Consider the following 18,257-nt stretch of genomic DNA (forward strand, 5'->3'; position numbering starts at 1 on the left):
ATACCAGATCACCCACACAATTTAACGGTCCGGAATTTTACCTACAATTTCTTTTTAAGGAACTCCAAGAACCCCACCCCCGCCAACCTTGCCACTGTGATGAATCAACTTCCACACTAAAAATTACCAAGACCCCGTTGTCCCGGCCCCCCCACTGTAATCCAACTTAACTCCCCGACCCAGCACAAAAAACAAAAAAAAACAAAAAAAGGGGGGGGGGGGCTCGAGAAAAAAGGGAGGGTGGGTCTGCTCCCGGTGTCTTCCTGTGCCAGAATGCGGTTTTTCCCGCACTTTTTCCCTTTTACCCGTAACCACTCCTCCCCTATCCTGCCTCCACCAATCCAAACCAAGCCCACCCTGTCCAAAAACCCTACCTGTCCCAGCGCAGTCACGGGGGCCTCCACTAAGCTGCGCTCACCTCCAGCCCCCTTCTGGAGACATCAAATGATTGGCTGAAGCATCACATTCCTCCAGAATGTGAATGATGCAGGTGATCAGTAGTCATCGATTGGTTACAGTGGTCAAGTGATGTTCCCTGGCAGAAAAGGCTACGTAGAGACAGGCAGTGATGTGGCGGAGCGGCGGTGATCCCATAGGTGAGCAGCATATTTTAATAACACCCATGGGTCTTTTTAATATACAAGAATGTAGTGGATAATGATTGGCAGATCTACTGTCATGTACTGTCTTATCAGTGTGGAGACTGTGTAGGGATACACCCTATTGTAACAGTAATTTATTCACATATTTTCTGCAGGAACAAATATTTATTAAAACCGACTTGGACAATTACCAGTGTTGGGTGGTCAAGTGTCTTATTTTAATTATCCTCTGCTGCAACAATCTTTCCTATTACCTTTTTGATTTGATGTATGACTGTGCCTTAGTTTTATACTGTGCATCATCAAAAAAAGGAAATGTCATCATTCTTCTCCAATGAAATGTAACAACAAGTACAAAACTTCTTGCCCAACTATGTGCCGGATAAATCCTGTTACGGAATTGAGTTCTGTAGATTTTTGCAAAGATGATTCATATCCCGGAAAAACTTGCTGTGTTGATCAGAATAAGAAGCAGCGCCATTTTTGTCTATGGATGTGTCTGGTATTGCAGATTATTCCAATTTATTACAGATACAAATCAATTAGTAATGGCGAGGATTATTACTTACTCTCTGCTCTATAGATCTCTTAATTTGAGTGTCTTATGACCCCCAGATATGTAGCGCATGACCTATGTCACCAGCAGTTTGCTAACATGCATGCACCACACATAGTACTGTGTAAAGCAATCTTGTCATAGCATTGTCAGTGTGCACTCACATGTCGAAAACTGTAGTTATAGGGGATGCAGCGGTAGCAGTTTCACCGTGGTCCTGGTGCCTCATGTGGGCCACAAAAAACAACAGCATTGTAGACCACAATTTTGGGGATGTTCAGTCCCAGCCCCTCTTGGCATACACCAGCCCTCCAGATCCACCCCAAAAGGTCCAATTTTGGGTGAAGTTTTCAGAAATCACACCAACTTTTTTTCCAGGAATAGAAAAGAGTGGATTGATCCTGAAAGTCACAGTTTCACGCAAATTCGAACATTTTAAGATTAACAGTTTGCAAAAAAAAACAAAAACTTGTCCCTTTGGGGGCCTTGAAGAAGCGTGTGTTTACGTGAAACGGCACTGGTCGATGGGAGGGGTGCCTGCCTTGCAGTTTACTTGTCTCTATGTTTGAATGTAATAAGCACATTTCTTCGGTATTGACTGCTACTATATTTCTGTTCAAGTCTACAAAAATAAGGGTGTCTGCGGTTATGTTACACATACCTACGGTGAAAAATTTCCCCAAAATTACTGTTTATAGGAGCAAAGGAGATAACAGTCACAATTGACAACACTCCTAATATGGTATTTGGGAAGTAAATTTGACACGTTCTCAATAGACACAGCATTATTGAGAAATCCACTTGTGCATGCAGAATTTAAAGACTTGCACACACTTCCTCTGCCATTAGTTCCTCTGAGCCGCGAGTCCCGACAGCATAGAAACGATGTTGGGAGTGGCACTGGCCGGGCTTGTGCTGCTGATCAGTCAGAGTCGCGGTAAGTCCTTACAAGGAAACAAGTGTCCTAACAAGGTTCATAAGATTTGTCCACTAGGTGCTCAGTTTGGATTTTTATGATTCTTTTTATTTTTGGAAACGGAAGCTGTTTATTCTTCTGGTTTTCTGATTATAGAAGTGAGTGCTCAGGTGCCTTCCTCTTTTCACGCTACCATCACGATGACTGGTTTCACTTTATTTCTAGGAGTGACTGTGTTTGAGTTTTAGTCTTCTCTTATTAACCAATCTAAGTAACATTTTCTGTTATGTCCAGATATTCCACTGGTGCCTACCTTTTCTGGAGTGGCCACAGGGGTAAATGTAGAGGAAGCAACGCTTGTAGTTGGAACCGGACTCTGTAGTCTACGAGGGGAGGAGGTTACCGACCCGCTGTCCCAAAATGTTTGCGGCCCTGTGCATTCCCTGGGCAGTCCCTTTTATATTTGTGCTTTTCATTTCATGACTTTTATCTATTAACTGTCTGATATATCGGAAAAATCTCAGTGCTACGGAAATGGCCATTCACTTTTTTCATAGAAAAGGGAGGAATAGTCTTCAGCACTCGGGTTTGGAGTTTGAGTAGTTGTCTCATGATGACTCGTCTCAATTAACCACTGAGGAATACACTAAACACTCTGCCTATATGTGCAGCTATATATACACCATAGATGGGCATCACTGCTGGGCTAGTGTTTGACTGCGAAGGGCCACATGCACTGTAGATGTGACGTAACCTCTTCAGCCTCTCACTGGGGCAATAGCGAAGAAGCAGCGCTGGACCTCCTGAAGTGGGTGAGTAAAGCCTAACTGGCCTTTGCCCATTCAACATCTTTAGGTTGAAAAAAATGATCTTCATTTTATTTTTTCATAAATCAATAATACATGTGAAAATAAGAAATTTTGTACTATAACATATAATATATATATATAATATCAGAGAAATCTGCTTCTTTATCCACCTGGACTGATCTTTCATTTTCAAAATTCTCAATTCACAGGTAAAATCTGTCTTCAGTGAATACAGATTTTTACATTAGTGAGACGTAAGGAGGTAGACTGCTGTTGTAGCATTCCCTTTCCTGAAGACACCAATTATGTTATTGTGATGTGATGTGAAGTATCTAGTATAATGTGAATAGTGTAATGAGTTAATAATGTGTCATTTGACTGTAGGAAAAAGTTAGAGTTAATATTTGGGACTAGCCCGAAGTGGCCAAGTTGCAGGGAAAGGGATAATTTCCTGTCAGGGAATCAAATAGGGCCTGGAGTGCAAGGAGAGTGGCTCAAACGGTCCAAGATGAGCATTGTCGCATTCTGGGGTGACCCTAAGTGAGTGGATACCAAAGAGAAGAGATAGCGAGCTCCAGATTACAAGGGACTAGGAGACAGAGCGATTCTCCGGAAACAGGTTCTAAGAGAGGATGTCTAGTCACGACACCCTGAGCTTATAAAACTGGAAGGTAATAGGCCTAAACAAGACTGAGTATGTGAGAAGAGTAGAGTGTCCCTGGTGCTAGTTCCAGAGTGTCAGCTTTACCGGCCGTACTGGCAAGCTGAGGGGGAAAGAGGACGTGGAACTGCCGAGCAAGTAGATGACACTTGTTGATCAGAATTGTTGTGGTAAAGCTCGGTTGTGGTGAAGTAGGGCAAAACAGTGGACATAAAGAGCTCTGGAGCAAGCTACTGAGAAAGGAAACTGTGTGGAAAATGCTACAAGTTGTAAAGAAAACTTTCACAATACTTTGTGCCCGATATCTCTTGTATATAATTCTTATCAAGCTGCCGTTCAGTAAAGAGTTTATTTTTGAATAGTGGTCTCCCTCATTGAACTGGGAAATATCTGGTCCCGGCAAACCGGTTACATGCGGCCTGCATGAGTGTAAGGCCCTCACAGCAAAAGTCCACATACCCAGCCAGGATCTCCACTTTCATGTAGCGTGCCGGTGCACCACAGTCAAGTGCCTCACCCACGGCTTCTACCCCACACCACGCTACAGAGATATGAGAGGACAGTTAGTACAGTGTAATTGTGGTGTCAGAACTTGCAGCTGAATGTCTGCGTCTGCCTTTAGCTCCTTCCCTCTTCATAGAATAGAATTTTAAAAGCACCAACTGTCATCTCCTATCTCAGCAATGGATGGGAAAATCTGTCTGCCTTCCCTGAATTCTGATTTTACTCATGAAAAAAATCTGATATCTCTGATAAGATATTTTACAAAGTTGCTTAGTTTCATTTGCTCTATTGATTTGTGAAATTATTGAAATTATTCAAATAAGGTAACCTTTAAGGGTAGTCTGCAAAAAAATCTAATGTTTATATAATTAGAATGCAAAGAAATATCCAAGATTTGGACTTATAATTTCTCGGTCTTATGGGGCCCCTTAATTGTGGATATTCTCCCTGTCTTCAGATTCCCCTGTACCATTTTGTGTGGGCTTCTTTTATGCAGTTCTTGGCCTCCTATATGATGGGCATGGCTGGATTGCTATGGTGGACAGAAAGGTTGTGTTAAGTTAAGGTAGTAATGCAGACGAGTACTACAAAGAATTCAGGCATTGAATGGCTGACTCTTAGTGGAGTGCTCAATTGTCGGTTTGGATTAGGTGTAAGGGGGTGAAATAATACTACTTCCTTGCTCTGCCTCCCTTAGTAGTTATTAATGTTTTATGTTGTAAGGTAATTGCTGCTACCGTGTATTTATAGTAATCCGGTGGTACTGCTACATGTCGTCATGTATTACCACCCAGAATCGATGGTATTGCCACACTTTTATATGTGTTACCATTTCCTGTAAATGTGTTGTGTTCCGTTGTACAATACTATATTTTAGATAGGGAAAGTGTAGTACATCCGTTGGACACTAGAGGGGGTCACTTTAGAACATAGAGTTCTTCTTAGCAAGATAAGGTTAAGTGTAGGAGGGGCTGCCGGGAGCTAAGGCTAGGCTAGAAGGAAGTTAGTTCAGACGGGTCCAGGGCGCCCGAAGTGTCCATATGGGCTATAGGCCCAGGACGGCTCGACAACCATGCAACATTAAGTAGTGAAAGTCCCAGTTATCCACAGCTATTGGACATTAGTACAGTGAGCCAGAACAGCAGATAAGATGTGGCAACTCATTGCCTGGGCGGACACTCTTAGGACCAGAGTCGGATGGGCTGAGAAGCAACCAGAAACAGGGAGTGAGGAACAGAAGGATGCTGTAGCTTCACAGGGAGCAGTACAGATGGGTTGGATGCTTTTCCAGAGGCAACTAATCCAAGTGACTGTTGATCTCAAGTCTGGGGCGAAATAGACAGAAGGAATTGTCATCTTGGCAAAGTACGGCCAGGAGGAAGCTGGGAAGAAGTCTAAGGTGGTCCGTTCCGGGTACGTGCCGTGTGAAAGTGCCAGCAAAGTATGATAAAGCTGAGGAAGCATGTGAAGAAGGATGTGTTATAAATGATGTGCCAACTGTGGATATGTTGTGTGAAGTTGTCAGTAAAGAAATCATTCAAGTTACCATGGACTGTGTCTCAGTTACTGGGAGTCAGCTAAGAGAGGGGCTATCGCTGCTTGGGAAGTGCCCAGAGGGACCCAAATCTGGAGATACTGATATGCTGAATATTGGACTACTTTTCTCTGAGGGAAGGTCTGGACACCGATGCTTTAGCATCCATGGCCACGACTACAGTCCTGGCCGACCCTTACATTTGGCGTAGTCAGCAGGATGCGACTACCACGCAATGTGGAGAACCCGCGAAGAAAAGAGTTAAAGATGTTGTGTATGCAACTGCTGTCCCCCTGAAAGATGACAAGGAAAAGGAGCAAGTGGTTGCTGTGTTTAGAGAATTGAAAGAAGATTTTGTGAACATTGATGAAACACTGGATTTGACTGCTAAAGATTCTGTGACAACACCGGACTTGACTACCAAGTTGGACTTAACTTATTATGTGAGAAAGTCTGACACCATTATTGTGACTAAGATGGCGGCTGTGGAATTGGCAGGAAATGGCAATGAAGAAGAAGACAACAACAAGAACCTCACCCTTCGTGTGCGTAGCCGCTCTAAAAAGGCACCAAAATCCTCCTGCTGTCCTCCTAGGGTCCGCCCCTGCTGGGTGATGTGTGCGGATGAAGAAAAGACTGCCTCGCCCTCCCCTACAAAATTCCAGCAAATGGGTTGAGATGTAGGAGGCGTCCCCACCTGGAAATGGGTGGGGCCTAGAAGGAAGAACCCGGCCCGCCAGACAGTGGGAAGTAATTGAAGCGTCCCGAGGACCGGAGCCCTTGAGTGTGGAGTCGGTGCTCCGACATCCTCTGAAGCAGGAACAATCAGTGGAGCCATCGTATCAACGTTCTTTGGAGGCGGAACCATTGGCATGACGTCAGGCAGGGGAACCCTGGAGACCGGAACCTTTGCTTTTAGTTCAGCGGAGACTGGAACTGGGATCCGCCCTGAAGGAACCGTTGCCGGAAACAGAGAATGAGCTGGAGCTCTATCTACCAGTGGACAGCACAGGTGTCCCTGCGGAAGGATCCAACGTATCTGGGTCGCTCGCGGCCTACGTTTCTGTGGGTGAGTGCAGCTCAGCCCCTGACCCCAGAGGGATGGTCCGAGTTTAACAGCGGCATCTAACATGTTAACAGCCGAGGGTGAATCGCAATTCCACCCGCGGCTGTTCCGAGCATATGTCAGCTGTACAGATCTGCTGTCATGTGCCGGAAAAGGTGCGGGCTGATCGCCGGAGCCCTCACCAAACAGGGGGAGGTGTCCAATGACGGACTCTGTCCATCATTGGATGCTAAAGGGTTAAGTAGTTGATGGTATTGTCTAGTGTGCCCTTAAGGCGAATAAATATATAATTTAACCTTAGTCTGCTCTTTTACCTCGATTCACAAATCCACACGTCCGTGTTCTCGGTTTTAACTTTCCATGCTACCGGGGCTGGTTTCTGGCCCTATATAATCCTGTTAATGGACCTGGCTTATATCTAATGAGGAACTGGTGGCAGTCCTACCATGCTAGAAGCGCTCTGTTTCATTGGTGCTAGTGAAAGGGGGATCTAAGCCTGTCAGGGTTGTGAGTGAGTGTGGTGCCACGTCAAACAACTGTGTGGGCCACATCCTCTCCCTCCCTGGGCCTGTGTGGACAGGAAATATCTGTGTAAAACTGTGCCAAGCTGACCTTGCGTGTCTCCAGGGGGTGCTGAACGTCACGTTAGTGCAAGTGAGGAGACTGTACTGCGTGATCCCTCCGTCGTAACAGTGACGTCAGGCAGGGTGGGGAGGTGCGGGTTCATCACATGTGATGGCTGCAGTGGGATTCTGCGTGATCTCTCCGGTGTCATCCTTCACAAGTACCATAACTGCAGTAACTTCACATACAGTCAAGTTTACTTTACAGGGATTCATCTTTACCATTTGGCTTATCGTCCAAGAACCCAATTGGCTTATCACTGTTCCTATTGACCACACCAGCTTATATGCACCAGACGTGAATGGACAGTCCTCTCAATAGTCCTCTCTAGGCTCTCACTATCCTATAATCACTTTCTAATTCTGGGCTTGCATTTCTGCCGCTCACTCTGACCCAGTAACGACTTTGCTGATACCATCAACTTTCCCAGCGACAATTGGTGCACTTTGGACTACAGAGTCTCAACAGTGAATCAGTTCTGGCCAATAGTTTTACAGTAGCTCCACTGGACCACCATATCTGATTCTCCATCATTCTGCCTACAATGCACTCTCACATGACATTATGGCTGTGCTCAAGCCTAAGTTACTTACCGAATCTTAGCAGGCTTCATTGCTTGCACCAAACTCTTTTACTTAAAACTTCAAATGGCCTCTTTCAAAAACTAACTTAACGCAACGTCAGCACCACAAACTTCACCATCAACATGTCTGACCTCAGCACCTCTTTCTGCAAGCTGGTCACAATGAAGCTGGGCTTACTTTTGTTTATTGACAGTGGCAGCCGGGTCTAGTAGCATCGCCATGTACATCTTTATAATACCAGGGCTATAGGTGCGCAAATACATGGGGATCAACATAAAGCCAAACAACATGGCAAAAATTAACTTTTAAAGAAAATACACAATAATTCTCAGACAAGTCGAGCAGCCCTAAATATTTCAGTCATTGTTTGTGACTGGCTGTCAAGTGACATGTAAAGTTGCGACTTCTCCCTACCCTGCCCAAAAAATGCCTATGAACATAGATTAAGTCTAAGTAAGTAAAGTTGTGACCTGCGAATCCCAGCTGGACTCTAGTCGCAATGCGAACACATTGATGACAAATGGATGTAAATCCACGATGCCTTATTATGATCTTCGTGCTGCTCTACACTTTTTTGCCCTGTATCCTCAGCACTAGATGTAAAGAAAATTGTTTTCTTTCATTAACACCATAGTTAAGTTTTTTTCCTATCAAAAAGTGGAGATCTTGGAAATTATAAGATTGGTGCATTACGTGTCATTATACCATGATAATGTTTTGTTTTCTGATTGGCTGAAACTTGAAGATTTTTTGTCCCAGACGTCTTGAAAATGGTAATGAAGTAAAAGAAAGTTATATTTCAAAATAATTACATGTTAGTTACCTAAAACCATAGAATCCGTGTATATTCTGATCGAATGATATCAATAATTCCATGGTCATTTCTTGCAGGCTTTAGTGAAGTTCCAGACGGGCAGAAATATGAGGTGGTCTTCCCTCGGAAACTACATGCACATTACAAGAGAGACATACAGGTACAGTACTCTCACGTGTTTAGGAAATATTTCAGTGAATATAGTTTCGAGCTATCTATGTATCTATCTACAGTTGTGCTCAAAAGTTTACATACCTCGGCAGAATTTTTGCTTTCTTGGCCTTTTTTCAGAGAAAATGAATGATAGCACCAAACCTTTTTCTCCACTCATATTTAGTGGTTGGGTGAAGCCATTTATTGTCAAACTACTGTGTTTTCTCTTTTTCAATCACAATGACAACCCAAAACATCCAAATGACCCTGATCAAAAGTTTATATACTTTGGTGATTTTGGCCTGATAACATCCACAGAAGCTGCCACAGAAGCTGCCACAAATGGCTTTGACTGGCTACTAAAGGTAACATCCTCACCTGTGACCTGTTTGCTTGTAATCAGTGTGTGTGCATAAAACCTGAGTGAGTTTCTGGGATCCAGACAGACTCTTGCATCTTTCATCCAGCCACTGACGTTTCTGGATTGTGAGTCATGGAGAAAGCAAAAGAATTGTCAGCGGATCTATGAGAAAAGGTAGTTGAACTGTATAAAACAGGAAAGGAATACAAAATGATATCCAAGGAATTGATAATGCCAGTCAGCAGTGTTCAAACTGTGATTAGCAAATGGAAAATCAGGGGCTCTGTAAAAACAAAACCACGGTCAGTTAGACCAAGAAAAATGTCGTCCACAACTGCCAGGAAAAATGTTTGGGATGCAAAGAAAAACCCACAAAAATCTTCAGCTGAAATACTGGACTCTCTGAAAACAAGCGGTGTGGCTGTTTCAAGACGCACGATAAGGAGGCACTTGAAGAAAAATGGACTGCAAGGCCGAGTTGCCAGAAGAAAGCCATTACTGCCCAAATGCTACAAAGTATCTCAAATGCTACAAAGTATCTCACCTACAGTATGCAAAACAGCACAGAGACAAGCCTCAAAATTTCTGGAACAAAGTAATTTGGAGTGATGAGACCAAAATTGAACTTTTTGGCCACAACCATAAATGTTACATTTGGAAAGAGGTCAACAATGCCTATGATGAAAGGAACACTATTCCTACTGTAAAGCATGGAAGTGGATCGCTGATGTTTTGGGGATGTGTGAACTACAAAGGCACAGGAAACTTGGTCAAAGTTGAAGGAAAGTTGAATGCAGCACGTTATCAGCAAATACTGCTACGCATGGGACGTACTTGGACATTCCAACATGACAACGATCCAAAACACAAGGTTAAGTCGACCTGTCATTGGCTACAGCAGAACAAAGTGAAGGTTCTGGAGTGGCCATCTCAGTCTCCAGACCTCAATATCATTGAGTCACTCTGGGGAGATCTCAAGCGCGCAGTTCATGCTAGACAGCCCAGGAATTTAAAGGAACTGGAGGCTTTTTGCCAAGAAGAGTGGACAGCTTTACCATCTGAGGAAAAAAAAGAACCTCATCTACAACTACTATGAAAGACTTCATGCTGTCATTGATGTTAAGAGGGGGCAATACACAGGGAATGTTTTGGGTTGTCATTATAATTTAAAAAGAAAAAACACAGTAGTTTGACAATAAATGGCTTCACCCAACCACTAACCATGAGTGGAGAAAAAATGTTGGTGTTATCATTCATATTCTCTTAAAAAAGGCCAAGAAAGAAAAAATTCTGCTGGGGTATGTAAACTTTTGAGCGCAACTGTATCTATATATTTATCTATCACATATATCTCTCTATCTATCTAACTATCTATCATGGGCTGTAGGGGAGTAGAACTTATGTGGTCACAAAGGACACATCATCTGCTACTTTGATTGCTACTTTGATTTGTCTGCAGTAATGTACAATGGTATACTTGATGTTTTTCCTCTTTAGTTGCATTAGTCACAACCGGGAATAAAATGAATTTTAAGTTTAGATTTCTTTTAATGGACCTGATGACATAGTCCAATCTGTTCTAATGGACTGAAAAATGTCTTATTTAAAAAGTAAAAAACTAAAAACATAAAGGTTGTGAGCGCATATAATATATATTCACTCCCTTTGCTATGAAACCTCTAAGGGGGTGTGCACACTGAAGCCAAGACTTATCAAAGCATTTCCACCCAAAAAAGTTGGGTAAAAGCTTTGAAAAGTTGTTACATTTTAGCGCAACAAGGAGTTGTGTAAAAATCTTGCAGCTTTTGGCGTCTTCACACCAGTTTCTCCCAACTCCACTAAAATGGGCGTGGATTCGCACATCACTCATCATACGCTACAGATGGTGGAGAGGTGTACACACCATCATAAATCAGGAGCATCTTAATAAATCTGGGCCTTAGTCTTTTGCAGAGCTTTTGGGATATGTGCACACTAAGTTCTTTGCCTCTGGTAGTATACTTACCAGTCGTCGTCTTCATCTTTTATTGGTGCTGTCATGATCCATGCGGGATCAGGACAGATAAAAGCACAGGTAACCTTTTTTTTTTCTTAAGCTGTGCTTGGAGAGGTTTTTGCCCCCGGTGGCCATTTAGATTATTGCACTGTGGTGTTGTTTGTTCTAAGTTTGCCCCCGGTGGTGGTGAGCGTCATTGCACTCTGTTTCTTTAGTTAAGTGCACATTTATTATTCAGGTGTGATTGCTGGCTCTGCTATAAAAGAGTCACAGGTGTGGCAATCAGTCTTGATGATAGTGTTCATTTCAACCATCCTTGGTGGAGGAAGGAGCTGGAGAACGTTCCTTGCAGCACTGTCTTAGCCCTCGTGTGGAAGGAGTCATAGGGGATTTCCTTGTAGCTCTGACAGAGCTTGGTGGCAGTGTTTCAGGAGGAGAGCTGCATTCTGCTGGTGGATTCTGTTGCCAGGAGCAAGTGCACAGAGTAAAGCTAAGTGGTGTTCCCCTGTTTGTGTTTTCCCTTCATGTGTATTAGTACAGTGGTGGGACCAGTGCCTGCGCCACCCAGCTCCCAAGCAAGGGATAGGTGTAGGGTGTGCTAGGGCGACAGGTATCCTGAGCGGCGCCCGGTGCGGAACCGGCATAGGGAACGTTAGGAACGTTAGGGACACTGACTCAGGGGAGTGCAGGAGGTGTCCACATCCCCTTTCCCTATCGCAGGGCCCACCATTGTAACTGTTTTCCCTCCCCCTTGTCTTGTTGTTTACAGTTACCGGCCTGTGGGCCGTGTCACACAGGACTGTAGCATATGCCGCGTCTTGTTGTTTATAGTTACCGGCCTGCGGGTCGCGTCACACAGGACGGGTCCACGTGACATTATCACCAACCGACAACTTTTTTTCTGCTGAGCCATGGACCCAGTTCAGCCCTTTGCCCAAATGCTGCAGATCCTTACTAATGAGATTAGTGGGCTGTGCGGAGGGTTGGTGCGGCAGCTTCGGCTGTTGGTGGGCTCTGGGGGCTTGGTTCAGGAACAGGCTCAGCCAGAACCCAAGATATCCCTCCCTGACAGATTTTCTGGAGGGAGAGATCAATTCTTGATGTTCCAACAAGCCTGCAAATTATATTTCATGCTGCGCCCTCGTTCATCAGGGAGTGAAGAGCAACGGGTGGGAATCATTATGTCCCTTCTTAAAGGGGATCCCCAATCCTGGGCCTTCTCCCTACTGGAGGATTCTCCATTATTGGTGTCCGTGGATGAGTTTTTTGCGGCTTTGGCGCTTGTGTATGGGGATCCTGATGGCGTCGCCCTGGCGGAATCTCGGATCCGTAGGTGTAAACAGGGAGCCCGGGTTGCTGAGGAGCACTGCTCAGAGTTTAGGAGGTGGGCCACTAACACTCAGTGGAATGACCCTGCACTTAGGTGTCAATTTGTGCAGGGTTTGTCTCCAAAGTTGCAGGATACTCTGGTGCAGTACGCCACCCCCAGGTCGCTGGAGGCCGCCATGTCCCTTGCCATCCGGGTGGATAGACGCCTCAGGGAAAGACATATACAAAAAGTGCCCCCTGATGTCCTCGCTAGGAAGGATGACCCACCAGTGCGGACGGAGGAACCCAGACAGCCCGGTGTTGTTGATTCAAAAAAGGGCGTGTCTGCGGCTCGTCGTGGTGGGGGGGTATGCTTTTCCTGTGGGAAGCCTGGCCATTTTATGAGAGCCTGCACAGTTTATGCCAAGTCTCCAAACGAACCTATGCAAGTAGGAGGAGCTAGTTTGTGTACGGAGCTGCCTACGGTTCGGGGAGTGGTGTTGGCATGTTTTTACTGTGGGCAGACTGGTCATGTCTTGAAGGCTTGCCCATTGCGCGCCCAATTATCTGTGCCATCTGAGAAGTCACAAGGGAGGCGACCAGGGAGTATACATTTCCTCCATTTTGCCCTCCCAAGGTACTATGTCAGCAGAGGTGTTGGCTGGCGGCGTACCGGAGGTGATAGATTGGCGGGCAAGTGAAGTGGTCAGCAGGGGGCAGTCGTGTGAGGGCTGCTGCCTGGGAACTACTGTCTCTGCCTTCTCTCTTCAACGGACCCCTTCCTCTCCGTTGAGAGCAGCAGATGTGCTGCAGGAGAGTAGGGGCAAGTCTCAACCCTCGCCATTGGCCAACCCTGGGAGGCGCAAACCTCGTGGTGGTAGGGGTTGGAGGGTGGTCTACCCCTTGGTGAAGTGCAGGGGTGTGAGTGTGGTGACACAGGGGGATGCCTCTGTTGTCAATCCCAGAAAGAGTTCTCCAAATGGTGACAAACGAAAGAGTGACAATAAACGTTCAGGTCCGGACCTGTGTGTGAACGAGCGTGTATGGGTGGCCACCAAAAAACATCCAGTGGAAGTGTGTTGTGGAGTGTTACCAGCTTATACCAAACATTCACACACACAACTCGTTCCCCAGGTTAGCGCTTCGGAGATGTGTGGTGCCTCCAGAAACGTTGCCAATACCAGCGGGCTCGTTTGTCATCAACCTGACGTGCAGGTAGTTGCTGGGGTGAACTCTGGGCGTCCCCGCTGTAGGTGGTTCCCTGATGGGGAGCGGTCTTGAGGGGCCAGAGGCCCCTCATTAAGGGGAGGGTACTGTCATGATCCATGCGGGATCAGGACAGATAAAAGCACAGGTAACCTTTTTTTTTCTCAAGCTGTGCTTGGAGAGGTTTTTGCCCCCAGTGGCCATTTGGATTATTGCACTGTGGTGTCGTTTGTTCTAAGTTTGCCCCCGGTGGTGGTGAGCATCATTGCACTGTTTCTGTAGTTAAGTGCACATTTATTATTCAGGTGTGATTGCTGGCTCTGCTATAAAAGAGTCACAGGTGTGGCAATCAGCATTGGTGATAGTATTCATTTCAACCATCCTTGGTGGAGGAAGGAGCTGGAGAACGTTCCTTGCACCATTGTCTTAGCCCTGGTGTGGAAGAAGTCATAGGGGATTTCCTTGTAGCTCTGACGGAGCTTGGTGGCAGCGTTTCAGGAGGAGAGCTGCATTCTGGTGGTGGACTCTGTTGCCAGGAGCAAGTGCACAGAGTAAAGCTAAGTGGTGTTCCCCTGTTTGTGTTTTCCCTTCATTTGTATTAGTACAGCGGTGTGGCCAGTGCCTGCTCCACCCAGCTCCCTAACAAGGGATAGGTGTAGGGTGTGCTAGGGCGACAGGTATCCTGAGCGGCGCCCAGTGCGGAACCGGCATAGGGAATGTTAGGAGCATTAGGGACAGTGACTCAGGGGAGTGCAGGAGGTCTCCACATCCCCTTTCCCTATCGCAGGGCAAACCGTTGTAACTGTTTTCCCTCCCCCTTGTCTTGTTGTTTACAGTTACCGGCCTGCGGGCCATGTCACACAGGACAGCTTCACGTGCCGCGTCTTGTTGCTTCAGTTACCGGCCTGCGGGTCGCGTCACACAGGACGGGTCCACGTGACAGGTGCCACTTCGATAATCTTCTGCAGGTTGTGACCTGCTGGGTTGCTCCAGTGTTTGCTGACTCATCATGAAGTCACAACTCAATGTAAGTCTATGAGACCCAGAATGAGGCTCTCAGACTTACATTTAGAGCTTCTGCCCGTTAGTTGTGACTTACGGTAAGTAGGAGGTTGTGGTGACAAGATTGCAAAGCTTGACCGGATTGGCACTGGGAAGAGCTGAAGACAGCAGCTGTTAATTATATTACTAGGGGCAAATTAGTTACGGTACATTAGTCTCACCACTGCAGCACTGAAATAAAAATAGATACTGGAATGGTGCTTTAAAGAAAGCCATAAGAAAATAGATTTGGAGTTGGATAAACAGCATGTGGCAGAAACCTCAAAAAGAAGGAAGACATTTCTCTACTAAGATGACACTAAAACCGAACTTTTTGCCCATCAAATGAAACACTAGTGTGTTGATTAGTTAATACTGGCGTGTTGTACTCCAGTCTTAATGAGGGGAGTGCAGGAATAAGATGAGCTTAAATCATTAAGAGGCACAGACCACCTAATTAATTCAGCACATCTTATCAGTAGCGTGTGCTTCCGTGCAACTGTCCAGAAATATTACTCAAGTCAAGGCCTAGACAAGCACTGTTTTCCCCAACTCATCCTTATCTTTGCCCATTTATGAATAGGTGTCTCAAATTTGCTTGAAAACACCAAAAGTCACATATTTCTTGTGCAACTACACATTGCACTTACATTTTTCAACTTTTCAAATAGTTTTATGGCAGTTTTCTGTACTAAATACTTTGATAAATCAGAGTCTAAGTGTATAGAGAACCCATCAGTACCCAGCACGCTATGAACACTATACCCACAGTGAAGCATGGTGATGGCAGCATCATTCTGATGGGATGCATTTCAGAGACTGGGAAGCTTATCAGGATTGAACGAAGATGGATGGCAGTAAATGCATGGAAATTCTTGAAAAAAACCTGTCGTAGTCTTCCAGAGATTTGAGACTAGGCTTGAGGTTCAATTTCCAGCTTGAATGATGTTCTTTTGAGGTTCACAATCAATACTGAATAAATGTTTTTAAATAATTTCCATTTTGTCTTTATTTGCATGTGATTAACATGTCTGTCCTGTGCTTTATATAATTATGCAACTTTTCCTTCTTGGTATTGCAATTTCAGCGTTGATTAGTGTACACAGTATATCATAGCTATATACACTGCACAGATTGTCTCACTCTTTGCCTATGGTACAGTATCTTGAATTCACAGGATATTTCAATAGTTGTGGTTTGTTCCGTATTTGTGACTCTTGTGTGGTTAATTGTGAAACGTACATCCTTTTTGGTGATGTTTATCTGCACATACTGTGTGTTCTTTAGTGTGGTAATATTTTGCAAGTAAATTAATAGGGAAGTTACTAAGGAAAAGTGTTTTTGCATGGAGTTCTTTGTATTAACTATTAATATTATTAACTATTACTATGTCAGTCGTATCAAAATAGTCCACATAATTCCTGTCAGATGTGCGTTTATTCATTCAAAATTAAATAGTACAACTGTGGGCAGTAATACTAGGCAATATTTAGAAGGCTGAGGAGGGCTTTTTATAGGGAGATCATTTCTACTGTAGGAATATATCGCTGTAAGGCTGGTTTCACACTAGCGTTTTATCGCGCAGCGCATCGTGCGCTATCGGTTACATGCACAATGGTCCCCTATCTTTGAAATGGCAGGTGCAGTGTCTAGCTCTTGCACGTGTTCATCAGCGTTTTCGTGCGCTGTGCATTTTCCAGGTGTGCGCCCAGACGCTACATGTTGCATTTTTTGTTCGGCCCAACCTTGTAAAAAAATAGCATGCGCACGTGTGCGCACGGAAAGCGAAAAAAAATAACATTATAGTTTATGTGGTCCCTGGCGTGCGCATGGTCGTGCGCACGTCAGCGCTTTTTGTGCGCACATGATTTTAGAGTAAACAATGTCTAGACACTGGTTTAAACCACCCCCTACACAAGCAGCATTGTTTGGGAGGAGTGTACATAAAAGAAGGTGTCTGCAGTGGCAGACCACTTACTCTACAGACAGCCTTGAAGAGATAAGACAGCCTTGAACAGAAAAGAGCCTTCCAACTTTGGATCCAAGCTGCAGCAGCCAAAATGTGAGTATTCTTCTACATGTCTGCCTGTCCTTTCAAATTTATTATGTACTAATGTTTTTTTTTGTTTAAATTCCAGCATGTCTTCTGGATCGGAATATTCTCCATCCCAGCAAGAACTGGCCCAAGCAGAGCATGATGATCTTGCTGCCTTTGGGTAAGTATAGCTGCCTCTACAAATGTGTAGTAATTTGTGTTCTTTACAGACCTCATCATCGGACCCGGCAAGTGAGGCGGAACAGCGGGAGCAGCCTAGCCAAGTCCCGGCGAGGAGACGGATTGTAAGTATACAGTCTTTGAATGTCCCTTTTTTTAATTTATTTTTTCTCTTTCTATCTTTCTTCTTTTCTGTTTCTTTTTCTATCTTTTTCATTATCCAAACTTTCCAAGATTATAATGTTTTTTTTTTCTAGGTTCCACAACGGGATGAAGACATTTACTTGGACAATGAGCACCTGATCTGCCTGGTCCAGGAGCGAGTCCCGTTGTGGGACAGCAGTGACCAGCATTACAAGGACACTGTGGTGACCCGGCAGCTCTGGAATGAGGTGGCCGCAGCGTTGATGGATGGCTGGGACAGTGACTCTCCAACTTCCAAAAAGGCGTTTAGTAAGTATTTCCATGCTCTGTGATGCCACATTGACTCTTGTTCCTGATGATACTGTTGTGTTTCCTGCTAGATATATTCTAGCAGGAAACGCAACAGTGTCCTCAGGATCAAAAGTGACTGCACTGTGTTTTGTATTGCTGTATTGATCCTGCTTTGACTGTTGTTCATGATGATACTGTTGTGTTTCCTGCTAGTAGATATATTCTAGCAGGAAACACAACAGTGTCCTCAGGATCAACAGTGACTGCATTGTCTATTGAATTCTTTTGTGATGCCGCATTGACTGTTTGCCAAGTTCACTCAGGTGTGTGTGATGATACAGATGTTGCCATCAGTGCATTGTATAATGTTTTTTCTTTGTTTTTCCAACAGTGAACAAAGTCCGCACACGTTGGCGCACGATGAAGGACCGCTTCAACACTGATGTTCGTGCTGAGGGACAGGTTTGCAGTGGTTCAGCGGCAAGGACCAGAACAAAGTACCGCTATCATCGCGAGTTGGTGTTCCTAAGACCGGTCCTTGCCACCAGAGCATAAGTATTATACAGTATATATATTTTTTTTTTAATCATCTGTGCCTTTCTGTTCCACAGCTGATGCGTCTTGTAAATGCATGATAGTAATGTTTTTCTTTTCTTTCCACAGCACCTGGAGCAGCACCCTGCAACCTGTCCCTGGAGCGGTCCTTCATCGGACGACCTCGGACCCGTCCCAGCCATCCGACAGCCAGGAAGCAACTTGCAAATCAGCAACACGGACAGCTGGTCAATCAGGTGTTCCCCTGTCCCAGGTCTCTGCCACTGGTTATGCGGGCACTTCCCGCCAGCGGCAGGAGGGGGGGTAATGTTAGGCGT

At 45.0% G+C, this 18,257-nt stretch overlaps 1 protein-coding gene across 4 annotated transcripts in view; it reads left to right on the plus strand.

The window, feature by feature from the left end:
• The first annotated feature begins 1,975 nt into the window (after positions 1-1,975).
• Positions 1,976-18,257, plus strand: part of LOC141100253 (zinc metalloproteinase-disintegrin-like MTP4) — an 88,306-nt gene continuing 72,024 nt past the window's right edge. For 2 of the 4 annotated variants that reach the window (XM_073588582.1, XM_073588583.1), the window contains exons 1-2: positions 1,976-2,095; positions 8,748-8,830. In XM_073588582.1, coding sequence (XP_073444683.1) covers positions 2,044-2,095; positions 8,748-8,830 — 135 coding nt within the window. In that variant the 5' untranslated portion in view covers positions 1,976-2,043. Of the gene's footprint in view, positions 2,096-8,747; positions 8,831-17,994; positions 18,194-18,257 lie in introns of those variants that run through there. The other 2 variants (XM_073588580.1, XM_073588581.1) reach the window with 1 other exon arrangement.

Source organism: Dendrobates tinctorius, unplaced genomic scaffold, assembly GCF_039654945.1.
Source record: "Dendrobates tinctorius isolate UK_male_01 unplaced genomic scaffold, ASM3965494v1 ptg000104l, whole genome shotgun sequence".
Lineage (NCBI taxonomy): Eukaryota > Metazoa > Chordata > Amphibia > Anura > Dendrobatidae > Dendrobates > Dendrobates tinctorius.